Source organism: Onychomys torridus, chromosome 3 (genome assembly GCF_903995425.1).
Source record: "Onychomys torridus chromosome 3, mOncTor1.1, whole genome shotgun sequence".
NCBI lineage: Eukaryota > Metazoa > Chordata > Mammalia > Rodentia > Cricetidae > Onychomys > Onychomys torridus.
The window spans coordinates 97352805-97371320 of NC_050445.1; the positions used below are offsets into that span (position 1 = coordinate 97352805).

At 39.6% G+C, this 18516-nt stretch overlaps 1 protein-coding gene across 1 annotated transcript in view; it reads left to right on the forward strand.

The window, feature by feature from the left end:
- The window catches only part of Lrrn1 (leucine rich repeat neuronal 1), a 37621-nt gene extending 22975 nt beyond the window's left edge, over positions 1–14646 (forward strand). Inside the window, exon 2 of the mRNA XM_036182312.1 lies at positions 11428–14646. Coding sequence (XP_036038205.1) covers positions 11678–13828 — 2151 coding nt within the window. The 5' untranslated portion in view covers positions 11428–11677 and the 3' untranslated portion in view covers positions 13829–14646. The remainder of the gene's footprint in view (positions 1–11427) is intronic.
- Positions 14647–18516: the final 3870 nt, after the last annotated feature.

Consider the following 18516-nt stretch of genomic DNA (forward strand, 5'->3'; position numbering starts at 1 on the left):
TCCAGGAGACACATTAATATCCTTGTCGAAAGAGTAGACACTTGGGGTTACAGCACCTGACTCAGATTTTCTGGGATGGGAAACCCAAGGGAAATTATGCTGTGGAAGGCTCCTTTATCCCAGACACTGCTTAAGACATGTTCTTTCATTTAAATCTCACAAAATGCATATGAGGCATAACTACCCACGAGCTATAACTGTGTCCTGCTAACAGAGAAAGAAGCCAAGACTCAGGAAAGTGAAGTCATTTATCTTTTGTACAATTGGTAATGCTAGGATATAAACCTAGCTGTGCCCTCTTTTTGAGACTTCTTTATATTTTCTTGGAAAATAAAAATAAACAACTAAACTCAATTTTTCTTGAGAAGCCACGAGTCATGCCTCAGGTCATAAGGGGCTGCCCATATAGGTCAGAATCTGAAAGAAGCATTATTTACCTCAAGTCCTGGAGCAGAGGGATCCTTCTACATCATCTTGTTTCAGCTCAGCCTCAGCATGTGCTCAGAGGTGGAAGGTGACCAGAGGCAGGTGACCTGAGTTCAGACCCTGAGAACAGACTAACATCTATAGATTGTCTTTTGGTTTATACATGTGGCTTGGCATATCTCTCCCAGATCAATAAATGTAATTTAATTTTTTTAAAGAAACACTCAGAGAGAAGAATTATATAAAAGGCAGTGTGGTTGGAGATTTGGAATGAAGTCTGAGTTCCTATCCAAATATATAACCTGAAAATGAAAGGTCTGTTAAGATGTTCCTGAGCATCTCTGAAGCCTTCTTCCAACTTGGCTTCCCCAGAATTTGCAGGGAAGCAGCCTGCTTGCCTTTGATCATCTGGAGCCCAGTCACAGTCTGAGGCTACTGCTCTGTCCCCACAGCTCTTCTCAACCATGCCAAGCCACCCACTTGGATTGGATTTTTGCCAGCTGGCACTGGACTTTTGACTTCTCATTTTTCTTTTGTTTTGTTTTGTTTTGCTTTTTTTTCTTTCTTATAATTTTCTTTGGCAATTCTTTAGTTCACCCAGACTAGCTCTGCCTTGTTTACCATGCCTGGCCAACACTCCTGAAAGAACTAATGTGCTGGCCATGCCCAGCTCCTCTTAGGAGCTGAATGAATTGTGACCCCCAGCTTTTATGCTTAGCGTGGAGACCAGCTGCGCCTTTGAGCTTTTCCCAGAGACATTGGCCCAGGCTGCACCTGCAGGGTGATGAATTTGCCCTGGCCTGAAAGGAGGAGAGTAAGGGAGAATCAAAAGATCACTTGTGTTCATCCTCTTTGCACACGAGTGTATTTATGCCCCTCAAACACACCAGAGAATTTCCAAGTCTATTAAATAATAATTATAGCACAAGAAATGAAATGAAGGAAAGGAAAATCATATATTTCTTTGGGAACCAGAAAAACTACCACAGAAATTTTAAATGAGCTTAGGAAATGCTGAATTGAAGCATTTGGGATTTACTTTGTCTCTCTACCAATTAACTGGGTCATTTTGATCACCAAGGGAATATCTAAAGTAATATTTGCTTTTTTAAAATAGGAACTGCCCCCCCCCCAAAAAAGGTAAAAATAGGATGAAATTTTTTTTTTAAATCCTCTAATGAAGTTTTCTGCAGGGCAAAGATTCAAACCTTAATGCTCATGATTGAAGGTTTTAACACATGCAGTGTTTACCATGAATACCTAGGTATTTCTATCTAACCATTGAGCTATCAATTTTTTCCTATAACTGAGCAATATCAGTGATCATGTTAGTCAATAATTCAGATGTTATGATGTGGCCACAGGCTATAAAAGGCCTCAGAGAGCAGATAGGTTTTGTTCAGACTGCGCAGCTAAAATACGTTTGGATGGATTACACTTTCTTCAACTGCTTTCTACTGTGTTAGACCCAACTACCTTAACAATCCTGGCCCTGGAAAGCTGAGAAACCCCAAGCTTGAGAACCTTGGAATATTAAATTCCATCTCTAACAAAAAGGGAAGGGAGGACAGAGGGAGGGAGGAACAATTGCTTCTCTTAAAAACAGCTGGGAATGTAGTTTTCCAGAGCATCAGAGGATTGGGTAGATCCAACGAATCCTGAGCATCCATCTGTCCTGAGAAGCTATGAGAACTTCTGTTCTCCACCTACTTGGTTACATAACTTGTTCAAGGTCACCTTGAAAGTTTGAAGTGAAGACAAAATGAATTCTTTCTCTGGCAGGTATTTCACTGTGCTGTTTGGACCACTTAGGCATGCTGTTGATGAATAATGTGGGCTCTCTGGAAAGAGTTCTGTATTGAAAAGAGCCCATGCAAGCTCCTTGAGATGGGATATGCTGTATTGTTTCCTAATACATTATGGAGACCGTTAGATCACTTCCTCCAGTTCAGACTTCACATCTGTAATCACTATCACACAGGACAGGATGGTCTACCTTGGATAATGTATCAACCAGGAATATTACTTTGGGAAATGGCTAGCCAAAGAAATCTAAGAGTCAGAAAGGGTCAAAAACCAAATTAAAAAAATCTGAGAAATGAATATCTAGCCCATGCACATTAGCAGTTCAGATGCATTTCTCGACAGATCCTCTTTCCTTTTGAAGAGAAATAAAATGGATCTTCCATAAAGGATTCACTGCCGTCTCTGGCTTTGGTTCCACCTTCAGTATCTATCTACATTGGGTGCAGAACTTCAATGGGCACTCCTCTCTGCTGATTTCACTTACTCACTGCTTCCTTTTATCACCAATGTAAAAAAAAAAAAAAAGACTCAGATTCAATATGAGACATCAAACTTGTAAATAATAATAGCTAATATCTACTGGGCACTTGATCTGTGCCAGGCACACCATCAAAAGCTTTACATCTTCTAACTCAGTTCTCACCATTCTTGCAGAATAGATTTTATGATTTCCACTTTCAAAAAGAAAAGGAAACTGGGACTTAGGATGTTTCGGTAATTTATTCAAGGTCACAGGGCTGATTTTGAAACCAAGCGTTTCTCAAAGCCATGCTTCTAATTCTACAGCAACATTCCTGTTTTGTTGGAAAAGCTCATAGTCTACGTGAGTGTTAACATAAGCCCTCCCGTGTGCAGAAGTCAGCGTGGACTTCCGGTCCAGAAGGCATCCTTCTGTTAGGTCAGTCCACAAAGCTGACTTCATGTCATCAAGTTCCTACTACTCTCCCCGCCCTCCTAACCCCACACCATGTGAATGGCTAGTAGGAGAATTTGTATTGATACATAATAATCCTTTTTTAACCCTATATGGCCAGAGGAAACAGTACATTTAAACAAAATCCCACTTCTCCGTTACTGAAGTTATTCCCAAAAGAAAATACAGACATTTACATTGCAGTAGCCCAGATTTGCAGACTTGAGATAGCCAAAATGAGTAATAATTTCAGAGCATTTTCTAAGGTTTTAATTTTTTATGTGTATGAGCATTTCTCCTGCATGTATATATGTTCACTATGTCCATGCTCAGTGACTACAGAGTTCCTATTGCTGTGATGAAACACCATGACCAAAAGCAAGTTGGAAAGGAAAGGATTTTTTTTTGCTTATATTTCTATTGCAGAGGGAATTCATGGCAGGAACTCAAGCAGGGTAGGAACTTGGACATAGGAGCTGATGCAGAGGACATGGAGGGATGCTGCTTACTGCCTTACTCCTCCTGGCTTGCTGAGTTTGCTTTCTTATAGAACCCAGTACCACCAGCCCAGGGATGGCGCAACCCACAATGGGCTGGACCCTCCTACACCAATCACTAAGAAAATGCCCAGGGGCTGGAGAGATGGCTCAGCGGTTAAGAGCATTGGCTGTTCTTCCAGAGGTTCTGAGTTCAATCCCAAACAACCATCTGTAATGAGATCTGGTATCCTCTTCTGGCCATACAGAGAGAGCATTGTATACATTTAAGAAAGAAGAAGAAGAAGAAGAAGAAGAAGAAGAAGAAGAAGAAGAAGAAGAAGAAGAAGAAGAAGAAGAAGAAAGAGAAAGAAAGAAAGAAAGAAAGAAAGAAAGAAAGAAAGAAAGAAAGAAAGAAGAAATGTAGCATGAAGAGTCTTGTTAATAAAATCAAACCTGAGCCAGGTATCATGGTTAATGCTGGAAGATCAGAGAAGCAGAACAAGCCATAGCCACCTCACCTTGCTATTTTCTCAGCTGATCCTATTTCCTCAGACTGGAAACCTCTGTGTCCTCATCCGGAATGAATCTCAGCTAAACTGCTCTCAAAAGCCTGAAGCTTAACCACCTAAAAGCTTCTAGTTTCTCGTCTTCATGCCTTATATACCTTTCTGCTTTCTGTCATCACCCTGGGATGAAAGACTCACTTTCTGGGATTAAAGGCATGAGTCACCATGCTTGGCTGTATCCTTGAATACACAGAGATCCAGGTAGATCTCTGCCTCTGGAATGCTAGGATTAAAGGTGTATGCTACCACTGCCTAACTTCTGTGTTCAATATTGTAACTGTTCTGTTCTCTGACCCCAGATAAGTTTATTAGCGTGCACAATATTTTGGAGAACACAGTACCACAACAAAGAAATGTCTACAGGCTTGCCTACCTGTAGCCCAGTTATATGGAGGTGTTTTCTCAGTTGAGGTTCCCTCTTCTCAGATGACTCTAGCTGTGTCAAGTTGACATAAAACCAGCACAGGAGGCCAAAAGAGAGCATTAGATTCCCTGGAACTAGAGTTACAGGCCATTCTGAGCTGTCATGTTGGTGCTGGGAACCAAACCAGGATCCTCTGGAAGAGCAATAAGTGCTCTTAACCAATGAGTCATCTCTCCAGCCTGCCAGAACTTTTCTATATTGTAATAATCTGTCCATCAAATAAAGTATTTATATAAAAGCAGATGTCTTAAGTCACTTTATCTTCATGGAGGGATCAAATTTAGTCCTCTATTTTTGTAACAAGACTTCCCAGGGATGATAATAATTCCAAGTTGGAGACTCCAAAGGTTTTTTTTTTTTTTTTTTTTTTTTTTTTTTTTTTTTTTTTTTTTTTCAGTGCTGGGATCAAGCTTGTAGGTCCCATGTACACAAGGCAATCACTCTTCCTCCAAGTTACCTTCTCAGTTTGCAATTTGTACTTTGTCTACATGGGGCTTTTATTTAGTTCTGATGCAATATTTGGTCTGTAGATTTCTATCTATTAATTCCAGTTAACACTAGTTAAAAATATAATAGAAATGGTAAATTATTGTAGGGGTGCTCCTAGAGACTTTCCATGCCCCGGGGCCTTACAAGCTTTACTTATTCTTTACTTTCCACTCCTGCGCTGAGAATGGAATGAAATAACTCGGCAAAATTCCAGACATTCAAGCAAGTTTTAAGAGCCCACCATGGGTGGTACTGTTTCCTATACCTTAGCTTAAATACTTTCACATCGGTTACTTCATTTACTTAAAATAATTTTTGTGTAAGTAGAATATGTAACTAGCCTTAATTTTCAGTATGAACAGGGATTAAAAAAAAAAAAAACTTCAAGTAGTTTGCATCAGGCAATGCATCTACAAGATGGAAAAGTCAGAGTTTGGATATAGATCACTTACCCCTCTTCCTCAAAGAGACTTCTTTCTACAGTACCATAGCCTTTGTTGGCTTCTTATCTTTTCTTACAACAACAGGGATATATGTAATCATGACTCTGTGCCAAATATGTATTTCTTTTTGCCCAACTCCATATGAATTTAATGCATACACTCAGATTAAGTCTCATCAAATATTACCATTTTGTTTAACATCAAAACTAAAACAAATAAATGGGGAAGGTGAGAGTTGGGGTCCTTTCTATCAGGGTGATGGCCATGTATTCTATTTTCCTTGGGATTTTCTATTCAGAGCAGAGTGTCCCAAGCATAACTCACTGTGAGAAAAGAGCATCAATTGTAATTGTCTAATTGTCTTAAGGCCTTTCTTGAAATGTGTCACTTGCCAATTCTGAGCCTTTAAGGCTACAGTTTGTTCTTTAAGGGATTGTTTCCTAAAACTGCCAGGTTTTGTTTGTGGAACATTATTCTCATAATTAGCAGAACATTTTCTTCTCACATTTGACAGATATAACCAGCCAGTCCCAGAATAAAGCCGTTTTATTTTTTAAACTAATCTACATCAGCCATTTTTATTTTTATAGAATTGAAGATAGTTAATTTATCTGTGTGATAAAAGTTAGTGTAGATGTAATTCTAAACAGTTTTATTAAATAAGAAACACAGAACCAAATAAAGAGTTAAAAGCCCAGAGGTCAGAGCCTTTAGCTTACCAGTTGCTGCCATCCTTCCCCCGAGAAAGAGATCTCCTGTGTGACCCATCTTTTTATTGCCATTCTGTTCTGCCTTCTCATTGGTTCTAAACCCAACCATATGACTTCCTCATCACTGCCTGTCTATACAGAACTCCAGGTCTTCTATGGTTGGTACTGGGATTAAAGGTGTGTCTCTCCATGCTGGCTGTGTCCTTGAACACACAGAGACTTTGCCTGCCTTGTGATCGGATTAAGGGTGTGTGCTACCACTGCCAGACTTCTGCTACTTGGCTTGCTATTAGCTCTGACCCCCAGGCAACTTTATTTATTAACATACAAATAAAATCACATTTCAGCACAAATAAAATATCACCATAAGTTAGCCCAAATTATAATGCACATACTTTCATTTTTATAACATTAAATTTACTTTCCCCCATTTCCAAGTCCAGTTGTACTAAGTGTACTCAGACTCAAGCCAGTTCATCATTCACAACTGAAACTGAACCACTTACATGCTAGTTCCTTCACCTGGTTCTCAGCAGTTATCTTTCTACTTTCTAGTTCTGTGATTTTAACCACATTAGATACTTCTTAAGAATGGAATCATACAGTATTTATCTGTGACTGGTTTGCCGCATAATGTCTCCAGGAATCATCTATCTGTATTATACCATATGGCTGGCTTTATTGTGAGTGTTCTAGTTGGCTTTCTGTTTGTATGATAAAGACCATGACCAAAACAGTTCGGGAGGAAAGGGCATATTTGGCTTACATATCCTGATCACATTCTATTTTTGTTGTTGTTGTTGTTGTTGTTGTTGTTGTTGTTGTTTTTCTTGATCCAGCTGGGATCTCCAGTTCCCCTAAGCTCTCTTTCCCCCAACCCTTGCCCTTCCTTACCCCGTCATGTCCAGTTTGCTCATGTAGATCTCATCCATTTTTCTGTCATTGGGCGATCCTTGTGTCTTTTTTAGGGTCCTCTATACTAGGAGGAAACAACCTAGATGCCCTTCAACTGAAGAGTGGATAAATAAAATGTGGTACATATACACAATGGAGAAAAACAATACTCAGCAGAGAAAAACAATGACATCATGAAGTTTGCAGGTAAATGGATGGATCTAGAAAAAAACATCCTGAGTGAGATAACCCAGACTCAGAAAGACAAACATGGTATGTGGATACTAGATGTAAAGCAAAGGATGACTAGACTGCTACTCACATTCCATTCTTAAGAGAAGTCAAGGCAGCAGCTCAGGCAGGGCAGGAACTTGGAGGCAGGTACTGAAGCACAGACCTTGGGCGAGTATTGCTTTCTTTTTTGCTCCCCAGACTCACATTCAGCAATCTTTCTTATGTTCTCAGGACCACCAATCCAGGGTGGTACCGCTCACAGTGTGCCCTTCCATATCAACTATTAATGAAGAAAATACCTCTGCAGAATTGTCCACAGCCAAATCTGATGGAGACATCTTCTCAATTATGGGTTCTTCTTCCCAAATTACTCAATTTTGTGTCAAGTTAATAACAACAACCAAAAGATGATCAGTAACCTATTACATGTATATTCATCCACCATCCTTAGGAGAATGATTCAGAGGATACTAGCACCCCACATAGAAAGATATATGCATAAAATGTTTAATATAAAGGATGGCATATTTGCCTGTAATTTTTATACATGCCTTCCTGTGAGGAGTACTTTAAACCATCTCTGGATTACTTATAATACTTTCCATCCAAGGTTGATTGAGTCAGTGATGTGAAATCCATAGATACTGAAAGCCAGTTGTACTCTTGAGAATTTCACCCTGTGTTTATACTTTGTTGAGAACCTCCTACGTTGTTTTCTACAATGACCATCCTATTATACATCCTCACTGATGCATAAGGGTTTCAATTTCTCTACATTTAACACCGCTTCTTATTATCTACTTTTTGACAGAGATCATCCTAATGATGATAATGAGTTATCTCATATCTTATCAAAATGTATAACATATACTCTCAAAATGTATAACATATACTCTCAAATATAATCTATATGTATCTTATGATCAGTGATGTTAAGGTTTTTTTTTTCCCCATTGCTTGTTGGTTCTTTGGTAATTTTCTTTGAAGAATAATGCTTTAGTTAGGTTATGTTTTTGTTTTGTTTTGTTCTGTTTTTACTGCTGTAGTTCAGTTGTTGGACTTACTAATCCTTATTTTTAACCCTTTCCCCAATAGATGACTTCACAATGTGTTCTCCCATTCTTTAGGCTGCCTTTGTATTTTGTTGATTTCTTTCATACACAGAAGGCTGTATGTGTGAAATCATCCTACTTGTCTATTTTTGCTTTTGTACTAGACTTTTTGGTGTCAAATCCAAGGAATAACTGTGAAACCCAAAACTGAAACTTTCCCTCTTTGCTTTTTCCTTGGAATTCTATTATTTTGTGTGCTACACTTAGGCCTTCCTTGTAATTTGAGTTAATTTTTTGTAAACGATATAAGCTGAGGACACTGAAACATTCTCCCCATGTGGCTGTCTAGTTCTTCCAGTGTTATCTGTGCTTTCCCAGCTGTGTGGTCCTTGTCAGAAATGATTTCTGAGTTCAATGTTCCACTGGAATATATGTCTTACATTCATCCTTTGTATTCCAGAAGTTTCATTGATTGCTTCCAAAAGAGCCACATTCAGGGTTGGGAGACATATTTGATATGAAATCTGACCTTCTGTTTTCTGAGGTTCATGGTTAGTCAGTTGCTTGAGGCGATGTATATGCAAAGACAATTTTGAGGTCTTGAATATAATTATATCATCCTGTAATTTAAGATAAATGATGTATTTCTCATGACACCAGGGAGACTATAGACCAAATAAAGTTATCCTTTCAATAGTAATACACTGTTTGTGGAGTTTCTCAAGCACATTTAATGCATATTTTGCTTCCTAATATGTTTCTTTAAATTCAATCAAAACATAAAAGTTTACTCTAATACAATCCCAGAGTTCTGAAAGGTAGGTTTATACCCTTGGCTTTCTATTATGAACTAAGATTTAGGAATAAACTCTGGCAGAATTTTTTTTTTAGTTTGAATTCCCTTGAACTTGTTTTGAATTTGATCTAAACAGAAACAAACATAGGATAAACTTGTGAAGTTAATGATATTTGCAAAATATACATTCTGCATGTTTGCATGTTATAGAATTTACAGATAAACATCAAAATCAGGGAGTTTGATACTATTGAAAAGTTTTCAAACACATAATAAATGGCAAATTAACCAGGTTCAGTGGTGAGGGCAGAAACAATACCAAATGTGGTTTGTTTTTTCCCCCACAGATGAGCAAGCTTCTAGCATCAAAGCCACACAAATTCACTTCACCTCAGACTTGTCACGGTCTGAATGGTATGATTTTGTTTTGTGAGATTAGTAACAAGAGTTGCATACTTAGTAAAACAACAAAAAAGTTTTAGGGTTTTTAAAAAGTTTCTACTAAAATATGACTCAACTGTTTGTACTGGCTGTATTATCGTGGCTTTTGATCAAAGGCAAGCATATGACTTAGAAAGTAAAAATATAACTCAATGTACGGACCTGAAGTGGGAGCTTGCTTCGTTCTGAACATTGGAGTTATGTACACTGTTCTTAATGAATGTTTCTAGAAAACACCAGTCACTGAAGTTCTTCAATAATAAAATATGAAGTGCATTATGACAGGAAAATATAAGGAAATCTATAATTATGCTTAAGTATAATTATCAAGTGGCCAGTCTGTTCTTGGGAAAGCAAGATTAATGCCAGTTAGATATATAGTGGCTTTTTTTTAAAAGATTTATTTATTATTATTATGTACACAGAAAAGGGCACCAGATCTCATTACAGATGGTTGTGAGCCACCATGTGGTTGCTGGGAATTGAACTCAGGACCTCTGGAAGAGCATACGATGCTCTTAACCTCTGAGCCATCTCTCTAGCCCAATATATAATGGCTTTTTATACCTGGTTGGAATTCAGAACACTAGAACCAGTAACTACTGGTGTTAAATAAGCTAGCAATACATGTATGTTACCCTTTTATTCTATCTGGTATCTTGTTAAAACCAATACTTAAGTCAATAGCATCAGCTATGTGTCTTCTGAGAACTACTATTGAGCTAAGACCACAATATGTAGAAACACAATAACATGAAAATAGATGGCAAATACAACTTTTATGAGCATTTAATATGTGCCAAACACTGGACACAGAGTTTTATATAGATTCCTGTGTTTTATTTTTTTTAATGTAGAGTCAATTCTTCAATAATACTTTATGAGCAACCCTATTTTCTAACTTGAAGAAGTTGAGAGATGATACACCAGATCCATGGTCTGTGGCTGTTAAGTAGCTAGTGATATTCAAAGGAATGTAATAAAAACATAGATGTTAAGTATAGACACATCTTATTTTTTGGTGCTAGGATTAAAGTTAGAGTCTTGTGTATGTAGGGCAGTGTTCTACCACACACCTCTGTTTCTTGCCTGAGACATAATTCCATGTGTAGGTATTGAATATATTTGTGTTTTTAATGAAGATTTTTGGTGAGGCAGAGAAGTCATTACTTTATTCAGCAGTGATCATATGGCTATTAGAATATAGGAAAAGTTGCCATTTTCCTCCCATACTTTTATGAAATTGACTTCTTACATAAAAGCAATTGAGCTTGAAATACTCGGGCTGAAAATATCTACAGAATGTAGCATTTGGCAAAGAAAGAATCCTTGAAAACAAATGTGATATTAATGTAAATACCATAGATAATTTAGGATGTGCTGAGTCTTTCATGAACTACTGTCTATGTTTGACTTTTACTAAGAGTGACCGTTCATCTTTTTAGAAGCATAAATTTGTAGTTTCTAAAGTGAACTTTGTTTTTGAAGGAATGTCATCTTTAGGATTTTCTAGAGTATGCATTTGTGTTTAATGACTGTGCTGGACTATGTGCAGTTCTAATTATAAAACTAAAGGAGTTCTAAGTAGTATCAATGTAGTAAGTGGGTGATAATCAGAGTATCCTAAGACTACTTTCATACTCGTAATGCATTTTGAACACATTTTTTTCAGCTATGTGAGTGACTATGCCCATGTAGTAAACCAAAGAGAATCTACAGAAGAAGCATAATTTCTTTCCTGATTTAATTTTCAGACACATCTCCAGTCTTGGCTGAAGTACCTCCAACACGGACCTGTGCACATGCCTGGAATTGAGTGACATGGTTAAAGGATTTCAGATTGCTTCGTGCCTCTTGAGAAGTTGAGAAAACCACCCTTTCCAACTCTGGAATTCTGTTCAACTGAGACTCGCTTGAATGTTTACACTATCTGCTTGCTGTGCTACTCACCACTAAATAGTGTTCAGATCCTGATCAGGAACTGAGTGTGTTCAGCAAGCCACCATGGCCAGATTGAGCATTGGGATAGCAGTTTGCCGAATGGTGCTGGGCTTGCTGATGACTTCATTAACTGAGTCTTCCATACTGAATAGTGAGTGTCCACAGCTTTGCGTATGTGAAATTCGTCCTTGGTTTACCCCACAGTCCACATACAGAGAAGCCACCACTGTTGATTGTAATGACCTCCGTCTAACAAGGATCCCTGACAATCTTTCTAGTGACACACAAGTGCTTCTCCTACAGAGCAATAACATCGCCAAGACCGTAGATGAGCTTCAGCAGCTCTTCAACTTGACTGAGCTTGATTTCTCCCAGAACAACTTTACAAACATCAGAGAGGTAGGGCTGGCCAACTTGACCCAGCTCACGACCCTGCATCTAGAGGAAAATCAGATCTCGGAGATGACAGATTACTGTCTGCAAGACCTCAGCAACCTTCAAGAACTCTACATCAACCACAACCAGATCAGTACCATCTCGGCTAATGCTTTTTCGGGCTTAAAAAATCTCTTAAGGCTGCACCTGAATTCCAATAAATTGAAAGTGATTGACAGCCGTTGGTTTGATTCTACGCCCAACCTGGAAATTCTCATGATTGGGGAAAACCCTGTGATTGGAATCCTGGACATGAACTTCAGACCTCTCTCCAACTTGAGAAGCCTCGTTTTGGCAGGAATGTACCTCACTGATGTTCCTGGAAATGCCTTGGTAGGCTTGGACAGTCTTGAGAGCTTGTCTTTTTATGACAACAAACTGATCAAAGTCCCTCAGCTTGCTCTGCAGAAAGTTCCAAATTTGAAATTCTTAGACCTCAATAAAAATCCCATTCACAAAATCCAAGAAGGGGACTTTAAAAATATGCTTCGGTTGAAAGAACTGGGAATCAACAATATGGGAGAGCTGGTTTCGGTGGACCGCTACGCCCTGGATAACTTGCCTGAACTGACAAAGCTTGAAGCCACCAACAACCCCAAACTGTCATACATCCACCGCTTGGCTTTCCGAAGCGTCCCAGCTCTAGAAAGCCTGATGTTGAACAACAATGCCCTGAATGCCGTTTACCAAAAGACCGTCGAGTCTCTTCCCAATCTACGAGAGATCAGCATCCACAGCAATCCCCTGCGGTGTGACTGTGTCATCCACTGGATTAACTCCAACAAAACCAACATCCGCTTCATGGAGCCCCTCTCCATGTTCTGTGCCATGCCACCTGAATACAGAGGGCAGCAGGTGAAAGAGGTGTTAATCCAGGACTCCAGTGAACAGTGCCTCCCAATGATATCACACGAAACATTCCCAAATCATTTAAACATGGACATCGGCACCACAGTTTTCCTAGACTGTCGGGCCATGGCTGAGCCAGAACCAGAAATCTACTGGGTCACTCCCATTGGAAATAAGATAACCATTGAAACTCTTTCAGATAAATACAAGCTGAGTAATGAGGGCACCTTGGAAATAGCAAATATACAGACTGAAGACTCGGGAAGGTACACATGTGTTGCCCAGAATGTCCAAGGAGCTGACACTCGAGTAGCAGCAGTCGAGGTTAATGGAACCCTTCTAGATGGTGCCCAGGTGCTGAAAATATATGTCAAACAGACAGAATCTCATTCGATTTTAGTGTCCTGGAAAGTGAATTCCAATGTCATGACATCAAACCTAAAGTGGTCATCTGCCACTATGAAGATTGACAACCCCCACATCACATACACAGCCAGGGTTCCAGTGGATGTCCATGAATATAACCTAACACATCTTCAGCCTTCTACAGATTATGAAGTGTGTCTCACGGTGTCCAACATCCACCAGCAGACTCAAAAGTCATGTGTCAATGTCACAACCAAAAACGCTGCCTTCACCCTGGACATCTCAGACCACGAAACCAGCACAGCCCTTGCTGCAGTGATGGGGTCGATGTTTGCTGTCATCAGTCTTGCGTCCATTGCTGTGTACATTGCCAAAAGGTTTAAGAGGAAAAATTACCACCATTCGCTAAAAAAGTATATGCAAAAAACCTCTTCCATCCCACTGAACGAGCTGTACCCACCACTCATTAACCTCTGGGAAGGAGACAGTGAGAAGGAGAAAGATGGCTCAGCAGACACCAAGCCAACCCAGGTTGACACATCCAGAAGCTATTACATGTGGTAACTCAGTGGGTATTTTGCTTCTGGTAGTAAGGAGCACAAAGACATTTTTGCTTTATTCTGCAAAAATAACAAGGTGAAGAAGACTTTTGTACTTTTGACTTTGCTAGTTTGTGGCAGAGTGGAGAGGATGGGTGGATATTTCAAAGTTTTTTAGTATAGCGTATCGCAAGGGTTTCACACGGCTGGTAGTGGCTCTCAGCTGCCAGTTTGTGTTTGGTTTTTATCCTTATCATTATTATGATTATTATATTATTATATTATTATTACTTTATTTTAGTTGATGTGCTAAACTCAACAGTGCTGTCTTAACTTCAATGCTCAATAAAATGATTACTGACAGGTGGGGGTTCCTCTGGGCTTGACCCCTTCTTCTGAAGCCATCACTACAAAGAACCATGTCCTCTCAAAAGCTAACATATGGTTTGGAAGCAGCATTAAATCCTTCGTAGCAATCTGGTCTACAGACTTTGAACTCAAGCTAAGACGAAACTTGCTACTTTGTTGAATGATGTTAGTTGGCTGTACTGTAACGTTGTATCAACTGAACTGAATGTTTGCCTTTCAGCAACCTCTTTTTCTTTCCTTCCTCTTTCTTTTGTAATAGTTGAAGAGGCTTAGAACAAGCTAACAGGCAATAGAAATATGTATATCAGATTTTCTAATGTAATGAACTACATGTTAATTGTTACTATATTCTTTTTATCTTTAGTAGACACTTTTAAAAAAAGAAAAGATAATTTTGTTGTGTTTAACTCACCAACTTGGTGTATAATGAAGACAGAAGTACAATAAATTAGTTTGTTCTGATTTTTTAGAACACTTGCAATAATGTATCATTTATAGTTCTTGGTAGTTGCAGAGGCACTATCCTTCACACCAGTGCAGTGGACGACCAAATTATGTATGTACATGCTGTCTTTTATAGTCAAGCCCTAAAAGATTCTGAGTTCTTTTTGTAAAGAAAGAAGTATCCATTTCAACTAAGACACTTGGACCACTGAGATGGCTCAGTAAATAGGTGCTTGTTACCAAGCCTGATCTGAATTCCATCCCAGGCCCTACATAGTGGAAGGGAAGAACTGACTTTAAGTTGTCCTTTCACCTCAATACATGCAGTGTCACACACACACACACACACACACACACACACACACACACACACACACATACCCATACTCATATGTATGTAAAATAAACAAATGCATTGGAAGGAACAAATTAAAGGATACATTTTAATGAGAAGGACCTCCATATTTTCAATACCACTGACTAAAACCTGATGGGGGAGGTGTTCGTATAAAGAAAAAATACGCATACTATACTATAACCCTGGAGTAGTTACACATTGGATGCAACATTCTCTTTCTTTCATTTAGTTTACAGTATGCACATTCCTCATCAAAGTCCAAAACACAGAGCTATATAATGTTTCAAAACTTACTATAGTATCCCTTTTAACAGCTATCTATGTGCTTATAGGATGTATACAGTCATGGAGATGTCTGCTGAAATAGACAACTGACAGAAGGCAGAGTGATTTCTCAAGGTTGGCATTCATCATCCAAATAATTACACACAGTCTATCTCAATGAACTAGTTCAAGATTGCACAGGAACTATGTCTGTGACGTTCAGGACAGGAGGAGTTAGTCTGGCAGAGTTCTGTGAACATTATAGGGAGCAGACTAAGAAGTACAGGTAGATGACCAAAGGCCCATCTGAAATCCTCATTGAAAATGGAAAGGAAGGAAGGAAGGAAGGGAGGGAGGGAGGGAGGGAGGGAGGGAGAGAGGGAGGAGGAAAGCTGTTCCAGATGGCAGCTACACTGTGGGATGGTGGGATTGCAGAAAGGAACTAACAGGAAACAGGCACCAAATGAGAAGAAAGCAGGATAAGGGCACAGACAGAAAGTCCAGATAAGACAGTCAGGGCAAAAAAAGACAGTCAGGGCAAGGAATTTCATTGTCAAATGCTTCACTTTGTGAATCACCCTTCAGAAGACCAGCCTTTCCATCTCCAGTCTGAAGGGGAGTGGGGAGAGAATTCCAGATCCTGCAAGCAAACTGCAACTGAAATGTAGCCAGTACCAGAATGAGAAGCATTGCTCAGAGACTTCATTTGCTGATGAGAAAAGCACAGGGCACAGCAAGGGTGTGTGATTCTCAGGCAGTTTCCTCTGCCCTTCATCAATTCTCTAGGCCCAAGGGTCTTCTTACGGCTCTAGTCTTGTGTGCCCCTGCTTCAAACATGCTGAGTATCCTCAAATTCCCATCAACCTGGAATAAGGTTTAGAAGAAACGCAGGCCGGAGGAATAGCAAAGTATCTTGTATTGTTTTACAGCCAATTATACATGGGACAGAGTTAAAGGCACTCCCTCCGAAGCCATGGGCATTCTTGTCTTCAAACATCTTCTAAGAAGCAGATCACCTACCTATAAATTTGGAAGCCACAGACAGGTCAGCACCAAAGCAGAAGGCCTACGGCCACCTGTTATTACAAGAAGGCATCATTTACCCATAAAGCCATGCTTTGAGCTGGCACAAAACATGGGCTCGAAAAGAAGGCTCAGCCATTCCTCCATTCTGAACACAAGAACAGGCATAAGGGAACCCAAATGTTCATTTGAAGAATATTATTCCCCAGACCAGTTTAGGGTAATTATTTCTTGTACTGAAAAAATTACTGAAACTTATTTTACCCCATCCGTGTTACTGGGTTGGATTTTTCTTGGTGGAAAGCAAAATGGAAGAGTTCTTTTTTCTTAGTCAAATACTTACTCATCTCTACCTCGTTTGTTAAGTTAGGCAGCCAGTGAAATTAGACATTAAGCTAGATCCTCGTGGACAGGGGAGGTCCTCCCAGCCTTACCCATGAAGTGGCTGCCTCTGTAGGTTCTCATTCAAGTCTCATGTTTTCCCTTTTGCTTCCTGTTGTCCTTTGACCTGATTCTAAGGGGTTATTTTTGGAGCAGTATCTTAAAATGAACATTCCCTAATTTGCTCATTTAATTAATGACAAAGCAAACTGGAGCCATGAATATAAAAAGAGACATTGTGTTTGACATCACTGTTTCTAATTTGTCTTTGGATAGCACAAAGGAATCGTTGACCAGTCCCTTGGCAAACAGGACTCAAGTCCATTTTTCTCACAGTTGGTTTCTGAAGACATCACCGTTTTGGTATTTGCTTTCTATCTAAGCATCATTTTCCCAAGCATTTTCCTTTCTTCCTCACTGTTCTCACCACTGGGCAATAAAGCCCTTCGTGTTTCTGACACTGCGGGGAGTGTCATACTTTCTGCCTTTTTGTTCACTAAGAAGGAATTTAACTTCTGATACAGTCAAGGTACAACTGAAAAAGGCTTTCTGTCTCAACCTGTTTGCAAATTGACCTTTTCAAAATTCAAAAGGGATTAGTGGGGAGAAAAGTCTCTCTGTGTCTCTGTGTCTCCTGTGTGTGTGTGTGTGTGTGTGTGTGTGTGTGTGTGTGTGTGTGTGTGTGTGTGTTGTGTGTGTGCACTCACTCATGCATGCACTGCTGCCTGTGACGGCCAAAAGGGGACATTTGATTCCTCAGAGCTGAAATTAAAAGCAGTTGTTTACCCCACCCCCATGTCGATAATGGGAATTGAAAGTCCTTGCAAGAGCAGTGCAACTTGTCAGTGCTGAGCCGTCTCTCCAACCACCCTCCCCCAAGGTTCTGCTATATGCAAGTTTTAGTATCACCATTCAGAGATCTCAAATGACTTTAACCTGGAAACTGTAGGTAGTCTGAAAACTTTAATGTGTCCATATGATTCCCTTACAACTGGCAAGTGCCTCCAACACACACACACACACACACACACACACACACACACACACACACACACACACACACCAGCTCCTCTTCGTACTGGAAGTCAAGGTGTTAAGAAATAAGGAGATGGAAGGGGAACTAATGATGGTTTTATCATTGTGGTTACAGCACAGCTTCATAGATCTAAGTGAGTCTCTGGTCTCATAGAACTTCTCAGACTTGGCATTATTCATATAAAGTATACTGGAAGTGTCAGTGTATCTCAGGGACCTTCCTGAACCATGGATGCTGAGAACAGCCTCCTGAAAACAACCAGGTAAATTGCACATTATTCTTTCCAATTTATAGTCTGTGGCAAGACTTCTCTAGGTATACTTTAGATAGACAGAGGCTGACCATGTCAGGGCTCATTTGCAGTTTTCTCTCTCTGATCAGCACCCTTCTAGGGTGGGAAGAAGAGCATCTATTGACTGGCAGATGAAGTGTAGGGAAAGACAGAGTCAGTGCACAAGAGGAGCTGATCTGATTACATTGATAGAGTTCCATCCTAGGCCCTGACAGAACGATCAAACTCCTTATGAGCTGACATCTTAAAAGGGGGCATTTGAATGTGTGAGTGCATATTAGCACATCTTACTAACAGACACAAAGACATAATGAGCTCAGGGAAACAGAAGACCCTGCCATGGTGGACAGGATGTATAATTTATAGCAACAACTTAGGAAAGAAAACAGAATGATTTGTTTGCTATTTGGCCATCTGAAAGGAACTACACTAAATCATTTATTTAAATTCCGTATCCTCTAACATAAGCATTGGTGAATGCGCCTCAGAGAGTGGAGCAACTACCCTGAAACTAAAAAACTTGTAAGGAACAAAACTGGAAACTTG